We start from the raw sequence: 20,715 nt of genomic DNA on the forward strand, positions 1-20,715 counted from the left end.
GACGCCCAGTCGAGCGCCGCGGGAGCCCGATCCGTTTTATTGAGGGATATAACCAAACACACCCTAGCTTCATAGCTTGGTACGGGCACACAGGCATAGACGGCTGCCATTTCCGTTTTACAATGAAGTATCACATGATAGCATTCTTTTTTGTTGCAGCAATACTGTACACGTGTGTTTCGCAACAAAAAAAAAACTCGCAGAAACAATTGCAGAGGGGCCAGTATTAACCCATTCTTTTTTGTTCCAATAATACTGCACACGAGTTTGTTTCGGCCAGCCTTTCAAACACTTTCAATGGGGACCTCCAGCATCGTCAACGAAGGTCCCTCCATATGGAACTGCAAATCTGGCAACTCTTAGGCAATCAATCGGTGGATGAAACAATTTCTTTATCACAATGCCTTTGCATATCCCAATTACTCCCAGGGAGGGCAAATAATAAACATGACACAACCCGATGAGAACGAACATACAAAAATATACTAGAGAAGTACAAAGTGGAATCTGCAAGTAATGTAAGACATGACAAGGAGGGAGAAATCCAACAGAAATCAGGAGGGCTCACGCAGAAGAAGCTGCTGGAATCTAATCACAGTTCTTTCTAAGTTGGCATAGTCTACTACTCCGTTCATTCCATATATTAAATCAGCGATAACTAATATGAAACAGAATGAGTACTAAATAATTGCATTAGAGCGGTTACACAGCGACATATCAACACAGGGTTAATCTGTACAGAAGGTTGTTCCGTGCTCAGCCCCTAGGTCAAAAAAAAGAGAAGAACTGGAGAAAAAGAAAAAGGTAGCAACTGGAAAGGTAACAGAAAAACTGTACAAATCATGCATATGCACAGTGAGAAACCTTCCAAAATAAGCAATAATAATGAAATGATACCATAAAATATAGCTGCCTCACACAAGATAAACTAATAGGCTTTTAACTTTTTTATCTAACGACAAGGGTGGTAAAAATATAAGATGTGTAGCAATCCAAAAGGGAAACCGCTGACATATACTCCGATATACAACTTTTTGTCCAATATCCTATTCTTAATTTCTTTAAGATAATCAGGACACAATCAAAATTTAAATATTCAGTGCTCATTCTCCGAGTTTTCACTCATCATAAATTAGAAGCTCCACATCTTTTGGAGATAGCATCACTAAGGGTGCTTGTGAACTGAAACTCCAATCTGTACTTAAAGAACACACATATAACTGAAGGAAGAGAACAAAAGTTAGACAGTTGGTAACTCAAATAGATCACAGGAGGACATGGTCATTGATATGGTAGATGCAAAAGTAATGTCCCTTCTCAGCAAGGTACCTCTAGCAGCTGGTTGGAAGACTTAAACTTGCCCAGATGGTAAATAACAAACCAAGCAAGAGCTAGTTCTAAGAGATATAATGAATTGATAACGAACTATATTTCAAGCTATTAAATCTTCAGTAACACATTCATGGTTTTATATTCTTGTGAACTGTCTATAAAAGAATGATGACAACAATGGAGAGAGACATGGCAACAGCTTCACGAAAACATATATGCGATGTGACTAACGACATCGCCAACAAAAGAGTTGAAGCATGCCGAGCAGATAGTTCTCATGAGAAATGCTGGTTCTTGGCCATCACAGGCATGACAACAATGGCTAGGAAAAGGAAAAGGTGTAGTAACAACCCTATCCCTGTTGTGCTCAATCCCAGACAATGCTAAGATAGTATTTGTTGCTCGCCGTGCTACATTCATGAAAGAAGATTGATCTGAACAAAAAAATAAGATAGGTTAGTTCGAGTTAAATAAACCATTTTTAGTGAAAGAGTCTGACATGATAACGTTGATTTTACCAAATATGTATGAGAACAACCAGAAAATAAATTTATTAGTACTTCCAGGGCAATAGGTGCAACACCAGGATTTCCATTATTACTCCCTCCGTTAGAAATAAGTGTCGGATGTATCTAGACACATTTTAGTTGTAAATACATCTGTACCTAGATAAAGTTGCAACACTTATTTTGGAACGGAGATATAGAATTTCCTTGTTAATGTAATAACTTAATTTATTCATGAACCAATAAGCTGCTACAGTGGACAAGCCTTGGCATGAACCAAAATAAAAAATTCTGAACGACCATTTTAAAAACAAAGCTAAGCCAGAGACTTCCAGCAAAACATATGCAATATGTTAATTATAAAACCCAAATGTTATTCAGTGGTTATGAGTCAAAACACAAGCATGCTCGCAGAGTTCATATATTAAACAATGGTTTGCTCGAAGAGTTTGTACATACCCAATGGGGACTGAGCACAAATGTGCTTGATGCTCTTCTTGACAATAGGAATCAGCTGCTCCTTGGCATTTTCTACTTCCCGGAAATTGTTTCCACCCTCATAGGTGCACTGAGTAAGATTGCTTGTAGACTGAACAAAATGTGAGCTACTCTGTTGGCTCTGCAACAAATCAGCCCTGGAACAGGATGGGCTATCTTCTGTAGAAGTGCAGGTGCTCTGTTGATTTTGCTCAGTTCCTGGTGTGGTTCTGTCATGCTGAAGGCCATTCTGCCACGCGGTTGCAGTCCTAGGTCTAAATAGAAGAATACGAATACGTCGATTCAAGGCACGCCTCCTATCCAGAGTTGCGTGTCTCCCTGTAGGGGTCGATACAGGTTCAGCTAGGACATGTGACTCAGCTCGCTTATCTTCATCAGGGGTTTCTATTGGAGAGAGATTCAGATCAAACCCTTGCAAAGAAGGCTGATCAATGTTTAGTGGTGGTGGTCTCTGGAATACCCCACTCGATACAGTTCTGCCAAATGAACTAGAACTGCCGTCAGCAGTGTTCATATTACTTTCTCCACGGTGAACCACTCTATCCTGTGTTTGTGCATAAGACCCCTCCACACTGAATCTACATCCACCACAATACCAGTTCCCTTCTGGTACTTCTCTTCCCAGACCAACACAAAAAGTATGTGCAGAGGAATCACAAATATCACACAGCAACATGAGATTGTCCTCACCACCTTGATTGCACTCTATGCATACAACATTTTCATATGGATCTAACCAACGCCTCATTTCTTCTTCAGTCGGCTGGTATACCTGTCCAAGGACGAAACAAAAATATTAGACAACAATATGTTGACAGGACATCCAGTATACTTGCTTTTTTTGAGCTGGACATCCAGTATACTTGCTACCAACAGGAGAACATACAAATTGTCACGAGGTTATTATTCCTTTTTATGGTTGACAGTGCTTTAAGCTGACCATCACACAAGTTTCAGTTAGCATCATAGCAACAATATGTTCTCTATAGGTTGTTATGCAAAACATAATACATAAACCCAAAAGACAATGAAATCTTCAACATCGACAGATTTATGTCAATATTTAGGCTGCAAGTACAATAAGAACAGCTCCTAATTTACCAGAATACAAGTGTAGCAACAAGGTTTGGTACAAGATGTTCATGAACAATGATTATCAGCACTGTAGATTATTGAGCCTAAGTTAAAACGGTAAAGTAGAAGTTATGATTATCAGCACTATAGATTATTGAACAATGTACTCCGTAGATATTTCAGCACAATAACAGCAAAAAATAAGAGAACAAGGTCAAAGTTGTCCTATTAGTATGGGCTATGGGGCCAGGATTTTCTCATATAATCATATATCTCTAGCGGTGCGTTGAAACGTACAAGCACTTCATCGCAATACATAACCAATACATACAAATATTAAGTGAGCTACTGATGAATTTTTTTATACCCTGCAGTTATGCAATTAATTCATGATCAGGAGAGTGAATCATTACCTGATCGCGTTTTTCTACCCTAATAGCAGCATTTCTCAACCCTGATCCTACATCTGCCACTGATGACTTGGTAACTGTGTTGAAACGCCTTTTACACAATGGGCACTTGGACTCCACCTTTGACCACTCGAGGATGCATGCAAAGCAGAAGTAGTGTGAGCAGCAATTAAGCACCCCCTGTATTGTGGCTCTCTGCTCCTCTGAGAGGCAGATCCCACATATCTGTTTCAAAGCGTCCTCTGGCTCTTTCCCCTTCTCATCAACCCTCCTTGGAACAATGGTCCGCCGTGCTGTGTGTAGAAGAGGCTGTGGCACTGTCTCTTGGGGCCTAGGTACCCCCAAATCCTTAAGGTCCTCCTCTGATATGACATAATCAGAATCCGAGGATGAGTCTGACTCAGAACCCTTCTTCCTTCTGCCCTTCTTCCTCTTGATCTTCACAGACTCAGCAGCAATCGGTTCTTCATTCTTGGCATCTTCCTCCTCAGATGTCACAAACTCGAATTCTGATGTGTCTGACTCAACCGATGGCCATGACTCTCCAACAGCAAGTGGCTCTGTTGTGCCATCATCCCCCGCAACCTTAGCCTTCTTCCTTGGCTGGTAATCCACCTCTACCTCCACGTCGTCCTCAACAACAAAATCATCATCATCTTCTTCTTCCTCGTCATCAGCCACCCATTGTTTCCTTCTCCGCTGATGTGCTGACGTGCCCTTCCTTGCCTTTCCCTTGGAACCGCTCCTCCTCTTACGATGCTGGCGCCCCGCCACCGGCTTCCGCTTGGCCAAGTGGTTCCTAGGCCTAACATTTTTGGCGCGAGTCGGGGCATATTCATCCAAATCCTCATCGTCTTCTGCAACCTCTTCCTCCTCGTTGTCCTCCTCTTCATCCACCTCCGGGTCGAAGTCTTCGTCCTCATCCTCAATCTCCTCCTCATAGTCATCATCATCCTCGTGTCTGGGCCGTCGAGATCCTGTCGGCTTTCTCTTCCTGCCCCAACCAGGACCCTCGACTGGTTGCGTCAGCTGCAGCGTCTCGGTCTCCAACGTCAGCTGCAGCGTCTCGGTCTCCAACTCCTCATCTGCTTCCTGATCCTCTGGTTCCTCCTGCTCCTCGCAGAAATCTTCATCAAACTCGTCATCATGCCTCCCATTTCGATGCTCAGGTTGTGGCATCTCCGTCTCCAAACCCTCGTCCTCCAACTCCTCTTCTCCGTTGAACTCTGCATCAGAGTCATCGTCGTGTTGTCCTGTCGTGACAGGGGAATGAACCTCAGCTGGCTGTGTCTCGATCTCCAGCACCTCGTCCTCCGACTCTTCCTCCTCCCCCGCGAAATCCGCATCAGGCTCGTCCTCCCCGCATTCCAGGGAGGGAACCGCAGTTGGACGTGCCTCGATCTCGAATTCCTCCTCTCCCATGTCAAAATCAGCATCAGACTCGTCCTCCTCCTGACTCCCCTTCCCGCCACGCCTCTGCCGTGGTGCCTCGATGATCTCCAAACCGTCGTCCTCGCCGAAATCCTCGTCAGAATCATCACGCGGCTCCTTCTTCCTGCCTCCTCGGGAGCGAGCCGTGGCCGGACGCCTCTGCCGCGGTACCTCCATCTCGAAATCCTCATCCTCCAGTTCGTCGTCCTCGCCGAAATCCTCGTCAGAATCATCACGCGGCTTCCCCTTCCTGCCTCCTCGGAAGCGAGCCGTGGCTGGACGCCTCTGCCGTGGTGCCTCCTCGATCTCGAAATCCTCATCCTCCAGTTCCTCGTCCTCCCCGGAATCCTCATCAGAATCATGACTCGGCTTCCTGTTCCTGCCTCCTTGGGAGCGGGCCGTGGCCTGACGCCTCTGTCGGGTTGCCTCGATCTCGAAACCCTCGTCCCCCAGTTCCTCGTCCTCGCCGAAATCCTCGTCGTCAGAAACATCACGCGGCTTCCCCTTCCTACTACTACCTCCTCGGGAGCGAGCCCTGGCCGTACGCCAATGCCGCGGTGCCGCCTCGATCTCGAAACCCTCGTCCTCGTCTGACTCATCCCGCGGCCTCTTCACCTTTTTGCGTCGGGCGCTAACCCTGGCGGGGCGCTTGGGCCGCGGCGCCTCGATCCGGAACGTCTCGTCGTCCAAATCCTCGTCCTCGTCGGAATCGGCGTCTGAATCATCGTCGTCCTCCCGGCGCGGCCTCGGCTTCCTGCTGGCTCGGGCGCGAGGCTTGGCCGCCGCACGCTTCCTCTTGGGCTTGGGCTTGGCGCGCGGCGGCGGATCGATCTCCAGGTCCTCGTCGAAATCGTCGTCGGATGAGGACGAATCCGGCTTCCTGCCCCGGCCGCGGGCCTTTGGCGCCGGGCGCCGCCTCGGGCGTGGGCGCGGGCGCGGCGCCTCGATCTCGAAGTCCTCGTCCTCCGCCTCCTCCTCCTCGTCCCCGTCGAAATCGGCGTCAGATTCGTGGTCCGGGTCCGGGTCCTCTTCGTCCTCGTCCTCGGCGGCGGCGGCGGCGGCGTCCTCGTCGGAGCAGGCGGCCGCGACGTACTCCGCATCGTCCTCCTCCACCTCGTCCTCGTCCTCGTCCGCCACGTACTCCTCATCGTCGTCGTCCATCTTGCCGCGCCGCACGGCCACCCTGCCGCCAGCGCCCATCCACCCCTGCACGCACGCACGCACGCCAGGAATCGAAATCCAAATCAGTTAGTACCATCAATCAAAAACTAGAAACCGAACCGAAATTGAATTTCGACAGGGCCAAATCGGCGGGCCGAATTTAACTTCCAGAAAAAGGAATGAGAAGAAGATGGGGTTGTAAAAAAAAAGGGGGGACAGCAGAAGTTCCTTTTCGGGGGTGAAGAGAGGGGGAGAAGACTTGCCTGTGCGCACGAGAATTGAGGAGAAACAGTGGGCGACAAAAGGCGGCTCCCCCAAATAGGCTACCGCCGCCTGTGGTGTGTGGTGGGCTCGGCGGCTTGTTTCTCCCGACGACGGAGTAGACGAAAGTGGTAGCAGTGGTGTGGTAGAATTCAAATCAGTCGGCGAAAAGAAAAATGGAAGAAGTCCGTCAGGTCAGAGGTGGTTTTGTTTGGGTGGAAAGGGAGGAGACGTGAGGGGGGAGAGGACGAGGACGGTGTGATGCGGAAGCAAGGCCGAGAGAGAGGGGGAAAGGAAAGGAAGGGGTATGGAGATAGCGAGAGGGAGGAAGGGGTGAGTGGGCCTCGCCGTTTTATCCGTGCGGGAGCGGGTGGGCCTAGCGCGCCGGAGGTAGATTTACTACGGCGGTTACCGTGTGTTTACGTGCGGAATACGCCCACGGTTTCTATGTCCCGTTTTGTTAGAGCAATAAGGTACAATCAGATAGCTATAACCCCTGTTTGGTTGCACAGAATTCGACTCTAAATTGAATTGGTAATGGAAAATCAAATCAGCGATTTCAATGGAATACCATAATTGTTGTTTGGATGCGCATGGTATTCATCTGCAAAATCAAAAGAGCAATGGAATTCTAGAAACTGTTTGGATGCAAATTGTGTTGAATTGAATATTTTTGACTTTGAACAATATAAACTTTAAAATATGGATGAAATATACATGTACATATAGAATAATATTATTTTTCACATAATAACCTTTTATTTCTTTTTTCTTTCCATTTTCTTTTCTCCTTTTATTTCTCTTTTCTCTTTCCTTTTTCTTTGCAGCGATGTCATAAACTGGAGATGGCTTGCCGGAGGTTGGCGTAGCCGGCGAGCGGTGCAACTGGGCGTGGATTCGGAGCGCCGCTGCCGGCGAGCGGCGGAGCTGGCCGCGGATTTGTAGCTGGCCACGATTCGCAGGCGAGGCGGCGTGGTTCCCTGCAGGCGACGACGGCGCGGTTTCCTGCAGGCGAGGCGGCGCGGGGGTGGGTCCCTGCAGTCGGCGGCGGCGCAGGGGCGATGATTCGCGAGCGAGGCGGCGCGGTTCCCTGCAGGCCGCGACGGCAGCTCGGTTCCTGCAGGCGAGGCGGCACGGGGGCGGGTCCCTGCGGGCGAGGCGGCACGGGGCGGGTCCCTGCGGTCGGCGGCGGCGCGGTTCCCTACGGGCGGCGGCGACGCGGGGGCGGTGCGGGTCCCTGCAGGCGGCGACGGCGCGGGTCCCTGCGGTCGGCGGCGGCGCGGCGGCGGTGCGGGGGCGGCGGCGACGGTGCGGGGCGGCGGCGCGGGATAGTGCGAGTTTGAGGAGCGAGGTAACGCTTCGCTCGTTTCCGAGCGAATTCAGAGGTCCAGACCTCTGAATTGGGGAGGCCGAAAATTACGCTTGGGGGGCTGGACCTTGGAATTGGCCTCCAAATTCCACGGCCCAATTCTAAGCGCAACCAAACAACGGAATTGACCTATATGGGCCTCAATTCCAATTCCGAGCCTCAATTCTTTGCAACCAAACAGGGCAAAGAGATAAAATATTATAAGTTCGTTTAGTTGGAGGAGAGAGATTATGAGAGAGAATGGAAGTGGGTTTTTTATCTAATAGCCAACTCTAGCACATGCTCCTAGGCACTATGTGAGACTAAAAGGTGGGCCATGTATTATAAAAGTACTACACTTTTATAGCTTACTATTGTACATGCTAACTATAAGTTGTCTATAGATGATGTGGCAAATTATTGTAGCCGGCTGCCGGCTACGCTATTGTTCTTGCTCTTAGCTGGGCACCCTTTGGCTCGCCTGTGCCTCGCAGTTTTTAGATACCTGGTCATCTCCACGTTGTTGCGCAATACGCAATACGGATCTTAAAACACCTACGGGACAAGCTCGGGAGGAACACCCAGTTTGACATTTTTTTCAGGGACAGGCTCAGGCGCGACAAAAATTGACAACGTCGTTCGCACGGGCGCTCGGCCACAACATGGCGGGAGAAGGCAAAATCCGAGCGGTGTTGCGTGGAAAAAAGGTAGGGGTAAAGTCCATCTTCGGTTCCATGGTCTGCCATGGCAGAGGTAAGGGGAAACTCCTCTGCTCTACTATAGTGTTACATTCATATTGGTGGAACTAGTTGGGTTCGATAAGACAGTTCATAATGCTTAGATCTTGTTTGAGTAGACCGACCAGCTCTAGCTTGTGCATCACGCCGCAGAACTCATCATTTGCGTACAAACATGAATCCTGATGGTGCACAACGGAGAAGTTAGTCATGCTGATTTTGCTCCTGTCATGTACGGTTCTATGTTACAACGAGATTAGGAGTGGATGGACAACATAAACTACATCTACAACTACAACGATGTAGAGGCTAGTCAGATGCTTCGGATGAGAAGAGCCCCTTTCTATGCACTTATGAAAATGTTCCGGGAGAGATGACTGCTGGTTGATAGCATCCACACCTCTATCGAAGAGCAAGTCGCAATGTTTATTCATGTCGTGGGTCATAATCAGAGGTTCAGAGTCACATATCATATTCACGCGATCCACAGAGACTATCTCTCAGTACTTTCAGCAGGTGTTGCACGCATTTGGGTAGCTACAGGTGGTTCCCGTATTTCAGGGTGAGTACAAAATCATGTTCGTTCCACTTACTAGATGTGTGGTACTGCCAAAAACATGACTGTGTGCTAATTGTTTCACATGATTGCATTGGGGATATTGATGGTACTAATGTGACTGCAAAGGCATTGAGATCAATGTCTGCAGCATTCCGTGGGAGGAAGCACTACACCAGCCAGAACGTGCTAGCAGATGTTCATTTCGATATGAGGTTCACATGCGTGCTTGCTGGCTGGGAGGGTTCAGATCATGATGCAAGCATCCTATCAGACAGCTTGTCAAGTCTTGATGGGTTGCAAATCCCTGAGGGTAAGTTTTTCCTTGGAGATGCTGGATATGCATGCCGACCTCGTATTCAACCTCCCTTCAGGAAATAAGGTACCACCTCAACGAGTTTACTCCAAGAAACCGATCTCAGAATGCAAAAGAGTTGTTCAATCTGAGACACTCAAGCCTTCGATAGGTTCTTTGCTGCATTGAGGAATGGGTTCAAGGTCCTTAACCAGAAAGCATTCCACACTTTTGACACTCAATTGAAGCTCGTCCTTGTTTGCTACATTCTTCAGAACTAGATCCTAGGTTGGGGGAGGATGACTTCTTCGAAGAGGTTGTCACTTTTGATGAAGTTCAGACCGGCCATGGAGTGGATGCAAGTGACAACAAAGCCTGGAAGGAGAAGAGGCGAGAGTGGGAAGCCAGAGGCTGCACCACCATTTGAGAAGGAGAACAAGTGAAGAAGAAGAAAACCCCTTTGATCCCATGTTTATTGAACCCCAATTTGATCCCCGTATGTTGAACTACCCCATGATGATAAATTGCCATTCGTAGTAGCTAGGGAGTGTCATTATGAACTACCATTTGTAGTAGGTAGGGCTGAATTCGTGAACTGCTAGCTTGGTGTGCAACTGATGAACTGTGATTTCTGTGAGATGGGACGTGAAGTATGGTAAGGCTACCCGTTGTAGAGAGAGGTGACCTTAGGCTTGCCTGGATGGTACCAAATAGGCGTAGTCTCATCTCCATCGAGATTTGGGGTTGGTTGCAGGAAAACAAACAAAAGGGCCTTTTTGGCCCAAACCATGCAACCCGACTGACATAGGCACACCCAATGGGCCTGCCGAAAGTGGTACCCGGGGTTTAATGAAGGCCCACGACCCGAAGAATAAGAAGATTTGGAAGCCCAAGATATTGTTAAGGAAGGTTAGAGTTGTAATAGAAGTTATCGTTTGTAATCTTATGGGACGGGTCAGAAACCCTCCCGGAATCTGTAAACTTGTATATTACGAAACCCTCGACTTCACCTCCTATATAAGGGGGGGTCGAGGGACAAAGAAAGGGATCGAATCTCATCGTCAACACAACCCTAGTTTTTACATTGTCGAGCACTTTTCGGCTAAAACCTTCGAGATCTACTTGCCCTCTACATCCAACGAAACCCTAGTCTACAATCCGTAGGCATTGACAAGTTAATCCCTTGTCAATTGGCGCCGTCTCGTGGGATTTAGAGGTTGCAAGGAGCTGATCTCGATGGCACGTCCAGAATCGTCGACTTCGTCGGTAGCAAGCAATGCGATGGATCGAGGTAAACGGGAACAAACTGATCTAGTCGATTTTATTCCTCACCCGCCCTCCCGTGTGGATGCATGTGCGTATCTGGAGGAGCCCATCGTCATGACGTTCGGAGAATTCCGATTTAGCGTCAACAAGGAAGGATCTTATCGTCTCGAAGTTCCGATCTCGCCGGAATTTTCAGCGATCGATTCTGACTTTTCATCGAGCGATGAAGAATTTTCGTCGCCGCGCTTCATCAACACCAAGGCAGGCGGAAAGCTCGCCAAGATCTTCCGCGACACATCCTTCGGGTCGTCTGCGGACTCCTTTATAAGCAGCGACTCCGACAGCGTCGACAGCCTCAACTTCATCGACAAATCTGCTGCCATCGGAAAGGTCTTCACCAATCTCTATGATGGTGTCACCAATCCTGACAAAAATCAACACCCAAAATATCATCAAGTCTATGCAATCGAGGAGGCAAGCCGAGAAACACCAGAAACGTCAGAGGCTTTCGACGATTTGGGAAACCCATACGTCGATCCCGCTGATCTTAGAAGAGGCCTAGGCACTAAATATGCTGGGTCTTCGCCTCGCGAAAGAGTCCAACTCCCACAAACAGCGTGGGATAGAGCCGCAAGAGCTATGGACGGTACAGAACCAATGACTACAACCGCTACTGTCGAAGAGTTACAGGCCTATCAATATAGACTTGCTCGTGTGAGTAGGGAACTGGAAAAACAAACGACTTCCTTGAACGAGGAGAAAGGAAGCGAGCTTCCGCGTCAAGTAGGCGAAGAGCGAGAACTAAGCCGACAATCAGGAACTTCGGGAGATAGTCACAGAGAGGCTCGAAGGAGAGCAAGATCTCGACTGCAAAACATACCCGAAGCAGAGAGGGTTCATCTGATTCAAAACCTCGACATGTCTTTCATGACGATCGACACCAGGGGAAATATTATCCCTAAAACACCAGAAGCTGGGTACATGGCAACGCAAGCCTATATCCTCGCGTCCAGACCACCCCCTGGGGATCCTAGAGAAGCGTTATTCAACATGGCAATGGCAGGAGTTGGAGTCATGGGAACAGCATTCACAGCTACACCTCCCGAAGGAACTGCAAGGAAAAATAGTCCACGACCCACTGCAGCAGTGCAAGATCCACCGAGAACAAGTGGGGCAAGAGATACAACGGCTCAAGCAAGGGTAGACAGAGCGCGACAAGAAAGAAGGGAACATCGGCATTCACCAGAAGTTGCAGATGAAGATCTGTGCGGGCTCCCGTGCTTTACGAGACGAGTCCGAAAAACTCGAGTCCCGTTAGGGTTCAAGCTACCCGAAAACTCCAAGAAATTCGACGGATTACAGGATCCTGAAGATTGGCTTGTTGACTACCTCGAGATGGTGAAGTTGATAGGAGGAACCAGGGCAACAGCTATGCAAAGCATCCAGGTACATCTGAGTGGAGCCGCACGATCTTGGATAAAGAAACTTCCCCCAGGTTCTATCGACAACTGGGATAGTTTCGAAGACATCTTCGTGAAAAATTTCCGGTCCACCTGCAAAAAACCAGCGTCATTAGAAGAGTTGAGGGCGTGTCGACAGAAACACGATGAATCTATGAGAAAATATATACAGAGGTGGAACATCATCAAAAACTCGGCAGAAGATATATCGGACGAGAGGGCAATAGATGCGTTCGTGGCAGGAATTCGCGAGGAGATTTTGTCGAGGACCTAGGAAGAACTAACCCAAAAACAATATCAGCATTGATGGAAATAGCAAATAAGTGGGCAGATGGAGAAGATGCTATACATAACAAGCGACACGAGTCGCCGAGAGGAGGACCGCGGTCGAAATTTTCAAAATAGAAGGCGATTTTCTCGCCGGTTTACAACAATGATGCTCCTGGCCACATATCGGCTGGGTTCCGAGGAAATCCTGGAGGAAATAATCAAGGTAATTACCAAAGAGGTAACGAGCAACAAGGTGACAACAGAAGTGACTACCGTGGTAATAGGCAAAATAGTGGACCAAGGTTTCAGAGACCATATGTGTCTCCCGAGGAAATGATGAACGGACCATGTCAGATGCACTTTTTTCTTGATAATGATGGGAAGAGGCGGTCGGGACATCCGCGGAAGGATTGTCGAAATTTTCAAGCAATGTTGCGAGCCGCGAGGAATGGCCAATGCTCAAGCGATGAATAGAAACCCCCAGGGGCCAAGGAGCGAGATACATCTCCCACCCCCTCCCGCAATTACGGACGAAAATCGACACCAGCTCAGGATAGCGGCAGCACCACAACCACCTCCATATGTTGACCCTAACTCTAATGGTGCAGTCTTGATGATTCAGAAAGCTAGGCCATCTAACGGGGCGCGAAAGTAATTTCGCGGCAAGTATTCATGGCGAGAAAAGATGCCTCCACCAACGAGTTGACTATCTAAATTGGTCGGGACAGGACATTGGCTTCACAATTGCGGATCACCCGCGGCGGGTTCCTCGACCAGGGCAATCCGCACTCATCTTACCCGCAATAATTGCCGGTTTTGATGTGTCGAGAGTCTTTATAGATGGAGGCAGCAGCTTAAACCTTATGTACAGAGATACATTAAGGAAGATGAACATATCCTTGGCAAATCTAGCACCAACTGACACACGTTTTCACGGGATCACGCCAGAGAAACCAAGTTATCCGCTGGGCAAGATCAATCTTGACGTTCAGTTTGGGACCCGAGAAAATTACAGGATAGAGAAATTGGAGTTTGAAGTCGTGGATTTCCCGTCGCAATATCACGCTTTGTTGGGACGACCAGCATATGCCAGATTTTGTAGGGATTCGTTGCATAGAAAACAAAAAAATTCCTACCGCGAGAACGCAATCCAAGCCAAGATGTAATCTAGAAGACGGGAGCAACGAGGGGATGATCAAGACTCACCCTTGAAGATTTCCAAAGCCTATAAGAGTAGGCTCTTATTGCTGCGGTAGACGATCACTTGCCGCTTGCAAAAGCGCGTAGAAGATCTTGATCACGGTGCCACGATCGGGCAGCACCTCCGTACTCGGTCACACGTTCGGTGTTGATGACGACGTCCTTCTCCCGTTCCGGGGGCAGCGGAAGTAGTAGATCCTCCTCGGAATCCCGGCAGCACGACGGCGTGGGGGCGGTGGTGGTGGAGAACTCCGGCGGGGCTTCGCCTATGCGCTGCGGGAGTTTGTATGTGGAGGAGGGGAGGCTAGGGTTTGGGGAGAGGGGGTGCCATGGGCGCCGGCCTCAAGGGTGCAGGGGTGGTGCGGCCAAGCCATGGGCTGCCCCCTCCCTCTCCTCCTCATTATATAGGTGGAACCCCAAGGGTTTGCCCAAAGTATTCGAATAAGACCGCAACAGAAAAAACTGCCTTATGGACGAAACCTAGAGGGACAGGGACTCTCCCCTTTCCCCTTTTCTTGGCCGGCCAAGGAGGTGGAGTCCACCATGGACTCCACCCTCCCACTTGGTTGGCTGGTTAGGGTTTGTGGAGTCCCTCCGAGACTCCTCCTTCCATAGTGATTTATTTCCGGATAATTCTAGAAACCACCTTCCATAAATTCACCGGATCATTTCCAAACTTGGAAAGTGACTTCCTATATATGAATCTTATTCTCCGGACCATTCCGGAACTCCTCGTGATGTCCTGGATCCTATCCGAGACTCCGAACAAAACTTCGAACTCCATTCCATATTCCATATCTACTTAAACGACATCAAACCTTAAGTGTGTCACCCTACGGTTCGCGAACTATGTAGACATGGTTGAGACTTCTCTCCGACCAATAACCAATAGCGGGATCTGGAGAACCATAATGGCTCCCACATATTCAACGATGACTTTAGTGATCGAATGAACCATACACATACGATACCAATTCCCTTTGCCACACGATATTTTACTTGTCCGAGGTTTGATCATCGGTATCACTCTATACCTTGTTCAACCTCGTCTCCTGACAAGTACTCTTTACTCGTACCGTGGTATGTGGTCTCTTATGAACTTATTCATATGCTTGCAAGACATTAGACGACATTCCACCGAGAGGACCCGGAGTATATCTATCCGTCATCGGGATGGACAAATCCCACTCGTTGATCCATATGCCTCAACTCATACTTTCCGGATACTTAATCCCACCTTTATAACCACCCATTTACGCGAGTGGCGTTTGATGTAATCAAAGTACCTTTCCGGTATAAGTGATTTACATGATCTCATGGTCGAAAGGACTAGGTAACTATGTATCGAAAGCTTATAGCAAATAACTTAATGACGTGATCTTATGCTACGCTTAATTGGGTGTGTCCATTACATCATTCATATAATGACATAATCTTGTTATTAATAATATCCTATGTTCATGATCACGAAACCATGATTATCTATTAATCAACAAGCTAGTTATAAAGAGGCTTACTAGGGACTCTTTGTTGTTCACATAACACACATGTATCAATGTTTCGGTTAATACAATTATAGCATGGTATGTAAACATTATCATAAACACAAAGATATATTATAATAACCATTTTATTATTGCCTCTTGGGCATATCTCCAACAGATTTATGGCGGTACCTCACTATATGTACTTATTGTGGAGGTTGCCTGGACCCAAAGGACCAATCACAGTCAAGGGAAGCTTTGCGTTAGCTGATAAGTGCGACAGAGATTTTCATCAATTGTCGGAAACTTTCGGGATGCAAGCAGAATATATGTAAGGGTACATTGCCCCTATGTGTGGTTTCGGTAATTAATGACAACCCCTATGGACTAATGTTTTCATTGAGTTTATATGAAGGAATATTCCATAGGTACTACTTGCTCTCCATGTGTTGGATTCAAGTATGGATGCCATGAAGATAAAGATATACCTTGTGTATTGGCATCAAGATCATCGGTATGAAGATATATATGTGATATGGTCAAGAAGAAGAAATGAAGATGGAGTTCTTATGTGGAACTCAATATTAGCCATGCTCTATCTCAAGTGAGTATGAGAAGATACAAGGTTGAGTTGGGCAAGTTCAAGATGAGCATCTTGAGTGGATCACATGCTTGAAGCTTGCCGTCCATTTGGTGATAGTGGACATGTGATGATGTGCATCAATGAAGCTTTCCCATCATAGTGTATGGGGGAGCATTTGTGTGTATACACGAAGCGACAATGATCAAGTGATGGGATGCGCAAGGCAAAGGTATGACCTTGATAGGCTTTCCTTTTACCGGTCTCGAGGTGGTTGATGGGAGACCGGATTATAGGATAGATAGCCGCACTATCAAGAGGGGCTTTCGGTTGGTTAACTTGATCACATCGTCTTAGGGAGCTCAATCCTTGCATGCATCGCATATTCTTATTGCTTCTTGGTATTTCTCGGTGTGAGGTTCTTGAGCTTGTTGCTAGCTTTACAACAAGCCCAAGTTCATCGAAAACGGAGTTCACATGCATCTTCTATTGCGTTTTCGAGGTTGGGTGATTTTACCGGTTATTCATGATATAAGGTTCTACCTTTTATATTCATGATAAAATCCCTCCTACAGATTCTTGGGTTTTGACTTTCCATAAGATAGCATTTGTTGTTATCTTCCAAACAAAATTGGTTTCATGCGATTCGGAGTTCGGGAGCATTTGTTATTAAAGAAAAGGGAAAAAGAGAAAAGGATAAAAAGAAAAGAAAAGAAAAAAACAGGGCGTGGCAGCCGGCCGACCGCCCGGTCAACCGGGCCGCGCGCCGGCCCACCCGGTCCCCGACCGGCCTGGTGACCGGTGCCTTCCGGGCCGCCTCCCGGGGCCATTTGGCCCAAGTCCGGTCGCAGGCCCGGTCCGTGACCGGCCTGCCCGGCACAGGCCCCGGTCCGACCGGGGGCCCTTGCTGGCCTGCTCGCCCGCGCGCCATTGGGCCGCTCACCGCCGCTCGGCCCACACGGCCGCCGCCGCCCGCGGCCCACCCTCCCTGGCCGCACGCGCGCTCCGGGCCGCCGCCGGCCATGCGGCCCGCTCGCCCGCCGCCTGCCTCGCCCAGCCTGGGCCGCCCACCCCCGCGCGCCCTTACTTGACCGCCGCCCGGCGCGGCCGCAGCCCGGTCCGGTTCGTTGGGCCGGTCCGACCGGGCTGGCCGACCGGCTCGGCCGGCTGCTGCTCCGGTCGACCGGCTCGGCGGCCGGCTGGGCCGTTTTACGGCCGTTTTTACTACGTTTTTAATGGTTCTTTTTCCCCAACGGTTATATTTGCTCCCATGCTATAAATAGCTCTTCTTCCACCTTGAGTAAGTTAGTTCTTCCTACTCTCTCTCCTCCATTGCTACTATTTGAAGAACTTGCTCTTCCCCTTGAATCCTCCAACCATACTTGCTCATATTTGAGGATTTGAGAGAGGGATCTAGATCTACACTTCCACCAAACCGTTTCTTCTCTAAGTGAGGGAATCTCTTGGGATCTAGATCTTGGAGTCTTTGGTTGACTTTCCCCTTGTTCTTCCTCTCCAATCTCATCCTAGCATTCGTTGCTTTGGTGGGATTTGAGTGTGAAGGACTTGAACACCGCCGGTGTTCTTGCTTTGCATCATTGCATAGTGTTGAGCTCTCCACCACGATTTGTTCGAGTGAGAGACCGTGAGCTTGTTACTCTTGGAGGGTGACCTCCTAGTTGGCTTGGTGATTGGTGCTCCAGTGATCTCTTCAAGAAGATTGTGAAGAGGCCCGGGCTTCTCCTTCGTGGAGCTTGTGAAGTGGTTGTGGAGCTTGCCATCTCCGGAGCGGAGGAAAAGCTAACCATAAGGAAAGGGCCATTATCCTTCGTGGGTGTGGTTCGGAGAATAGGGTGAGCCTTCGTGGCGCGGGGAATCCTTCGTGGGACCTCCACTCCTCCAAACGTGACGTACCTTGTTGCAAAGCAAGGGAACACGGGAATACATCCTCGTCTCCGCGTGCCTCGGTTATTTCTATACCCGAGCTCTCTTTCCTTGTGATAGCCATCGTGCTTGAAGTACATATATCTTGCTATCACTTGTGCTACATATATCTTGTGCCTATCTTGCTTAGCTCTAGTTGCTATTGTTACACTTAGTTGAGCTTAGCATATTTAGGGTTTGTGCTTGTAAACTAAACGATAGTTTAATTCCGCATTCATACAAGACAAATCCGCAAGAGTTTGTAATTGCCTATTCACCCCCCCCTCTAGGCGACATCTCGATCTTTCAATTGGTATCAGAGCAAGGTCTCTCCTTGTTTAAGGCTTCACCGCCTTGAGAGTAAAGATGTCGGCTAGTATAGTGCACAATGACACAATTGTCTTTAATGGCACAAATTATCTTTTGTGGAGAAATTGCTTGCTTTGTAAGCTTCGGACCTTGTGTCCACATATAGAGCAATTTCTAGATGTCGGTTTTTCTCCTCCGATGGATTCTCAAAATCTATCTTTAGAGGATGAGAAAAACTTACATCTTGAAGCTCAAGTATCTAATGAGCTTTTATTCTCTTTGAGACCCGATTTTCGTAGGTTCTTGATATATATAAAGCGAAAATCATCTCATGAGATGTGGATCAAGCTTAAGGAAATGTTTGGTGGATCCACTTCTCAATTGGTCGGTGGTGTCTCCGAGGAGCTCTCTTCCCCTTCACATCATGAAGAGCTCCAAGTTGCTTCCACCTCCGGTCGTGATGATATATCATCTTCTTCCACTTCACCAACGTGTTGCAAGACACAAGGTAATGATATGGTGAGTGGTGAGGGAAATTGCAATGTTGATATTGTGCTCAATAGTGATGACTCTTCATCTCTATCTCATTGCAATGTTTCCTCTTTGGACTTAAACACTTCTAGCATTGAAAATGACCTACATGCTTGTGTTGTTAGTCCTTGCATATCATGTGTAAATTGCTTACATAGATCTCATGAAGATATGCTTACCTTGTCTTGCCCCCATAATCAAAATGCTTATATTTCCTCTAGTTGTTTGTTGACTAACAATGTAGAGGAAACCGAACACTATATGGATCAAGACATGTTTTCAAATGAGGATTCAAGAATATCTTCATCTTCATTCTCCGGTATGCACATGTGCCTTATGGCAAATGGATCAAAGGTATCTCCTACTTTGACTCCTAACACTTCCTCTAATGATGAGAGTGATGATGATGATAATGATGAAGAATATAATACCTTGGTGCATAATATGGCAATGATATATGCTTCTCTTCATGGTAATAAAGAAGCTCGTGCTAATCTCGAATACTCTATGGATATCTTGAATAAATATAAGGAAACCATAGTGGAGTTGGAGTCCCATGTTGAAAATGGGGAAATAAGATTCAATCTCCTCAAGCAAGAGCTAAAAGATGAGAAGCATACTAATTTTATGCTCACACAAAAAATTGAATCCTATGAGCTTGAAAATGAAAAATCTATTGATGATGCTTGTGCTACTAACTCTAATTCTTGTGAAGCATCTACCTTAAAGGAGAATGTTGAGCTAAGGGCTCAACTTGAATTGCTAACTAGCAATTGTAGGGAATTGGAAGAAAGCAATAAAACGCTCTCACACTCTTTTGAGGATCTTCTAACTTCCTACGATGAGCTAAAGTTAGCTCATGAGGCTAGTATCACTAAGGTAACATCTTGTGAGCCTCATGTGGACATTAGCACAACCTCTACCCAAAATGTTATATTGCCATGTGCTAGTCCTTGTAATCCATCTAGTCAAACTAGTGATACACCTTGTGTTGGATTACTCACTTTGCCTTGTTGCTCTAACAATGAAGCTTCTACTTCCTCTAGTACTTGTATTTCTACTAACCATGTAGAGGAAATAAAAGAGCTCGAGGCCCAAGTTCTTTCTTTGAAGAAAGACTTGGAAAAACGTCATGAAGGGAAATCCGCACTTGACAAGATGCTAAGTGTGCAACAATCCCCCAATGACAAGAGTGGACTTGGATTCAACTCCAATAACAAGAACAAGTCCAAGAGCAAGAGCAACAAGAAGAAGGGCCAAGACAAAGTCAAGGATTCGGCCAAGTTGGTTTGTTTCAAGTGCAAGGTTGAAGGGCATCATGTTAGATCATGCCCATTGAAGAAGAAGAAGAAGAAGCACTTGAGTGAGAAACAACAAGGGAAACGGCCACAAGGTAAAGGTCAAGCTCATGCTCGACCTCAAGTTGAAGATAGGCCACTTCCCAAGAAGAATCAAGATATAGTTCCCCAAGAGAAGAAATCAATAAAGAAGAGAAAGGGGAACACTTGCTACTTATGCCGTGAGAAGGGGCACTTTGCTTCTTCTTGCTTAGGTGGTACCTTATCTAACCCTATAATTGTTGATAATGATTATTCTCTAGGGAAGGATAAGGATGGCAATGTGTTTGCCAAGTTTGTTGGAACTCAAAGTGGTTTCAAGAAAAGAACCATTTGGGTTGCCAAGCCTATTGTGACTAACCTCTTAGGACCCAACTTGGTTGGGGACCAACAATCTCAAACTTGATCAATAGGTACAAGTGGAGGGCATTGGAGATCTGGCTTCTTCATGAAGAATTAAGGGATCTTCATATATTGTATTTTTACCAAGCCAAGTCGTATGGATTATCGTCTATATCTTATAATCCAATGTTCCTCCTTGCGGTAACTTATACTTCAACTCTTCATGTTTATTGTAAGTTACTTGCCCCTTTGCATGTTTGGTTTTGTACCAAATATATGTATGTATGTGTTGTGTCTTACTTGCTTATCTTGTGTATTCAAGTATGTTTGTTTGACTCACCATATACTTGTGTATTGTTTTGAGCCTAATGCACCTTGATGATATCTTATTTGGCTCTCTTTGA

General features: G+C 47.3%; 1 protein-coding gene across 1 annotated transcript in view; it reads right to left on the reverse strand.

The window, feature by feature from the left end:
• Nucleotides 1–1,405: 1,405 nt before the first annotated feature.
• LOC124673211 overlaps nt 1,406–20,715 on the reverse strand; it is a 64,685-nt gene continuing 45,375 nt past the window's right edge. Inside the window, exons 7-11 of the mRNA XM_047209329.1 lie at nt 6,314–6,457; nt 5,267–6,229; nt 3,824–5,176; nt 2,298–3,108; nt 1,406–1,766 (exon numbers count right to left, since the gene is read on the reverse strand). Of these exons, the coding sequence (XP_047065285.1) occupies nt 1,534–1,766; nt 2,298–3,108; nt 3,824–5,176; nt 5,267–6,229; nt 6,314–6,457 (3,504 nt within the window). The 3' untranslated portion in view covers nt 1,406–1,533. The remainder of the gene's footprint in view (nt 1,767–2,297; nt 3,109–3,823; nt 5,177–5,266; nt 6,230–6,313; nt 6,458–20,715) is intronic.

This window comes from Lolium rigidum, chromosome 7 (assembly GCF_022539505.1).
Source record: "Lolium rigidum isolate FL_2022 chromosome 7, APGP_CSIRO_Lrig_0.1, whole genome shotgun sequence".
Classification (NCBI taxonomy): Eukaryota; Viridiplantae; Streptophyta; class Magnoliopsida; order Poales; family Poaceae; genus Lolium; species Lolium rigidum.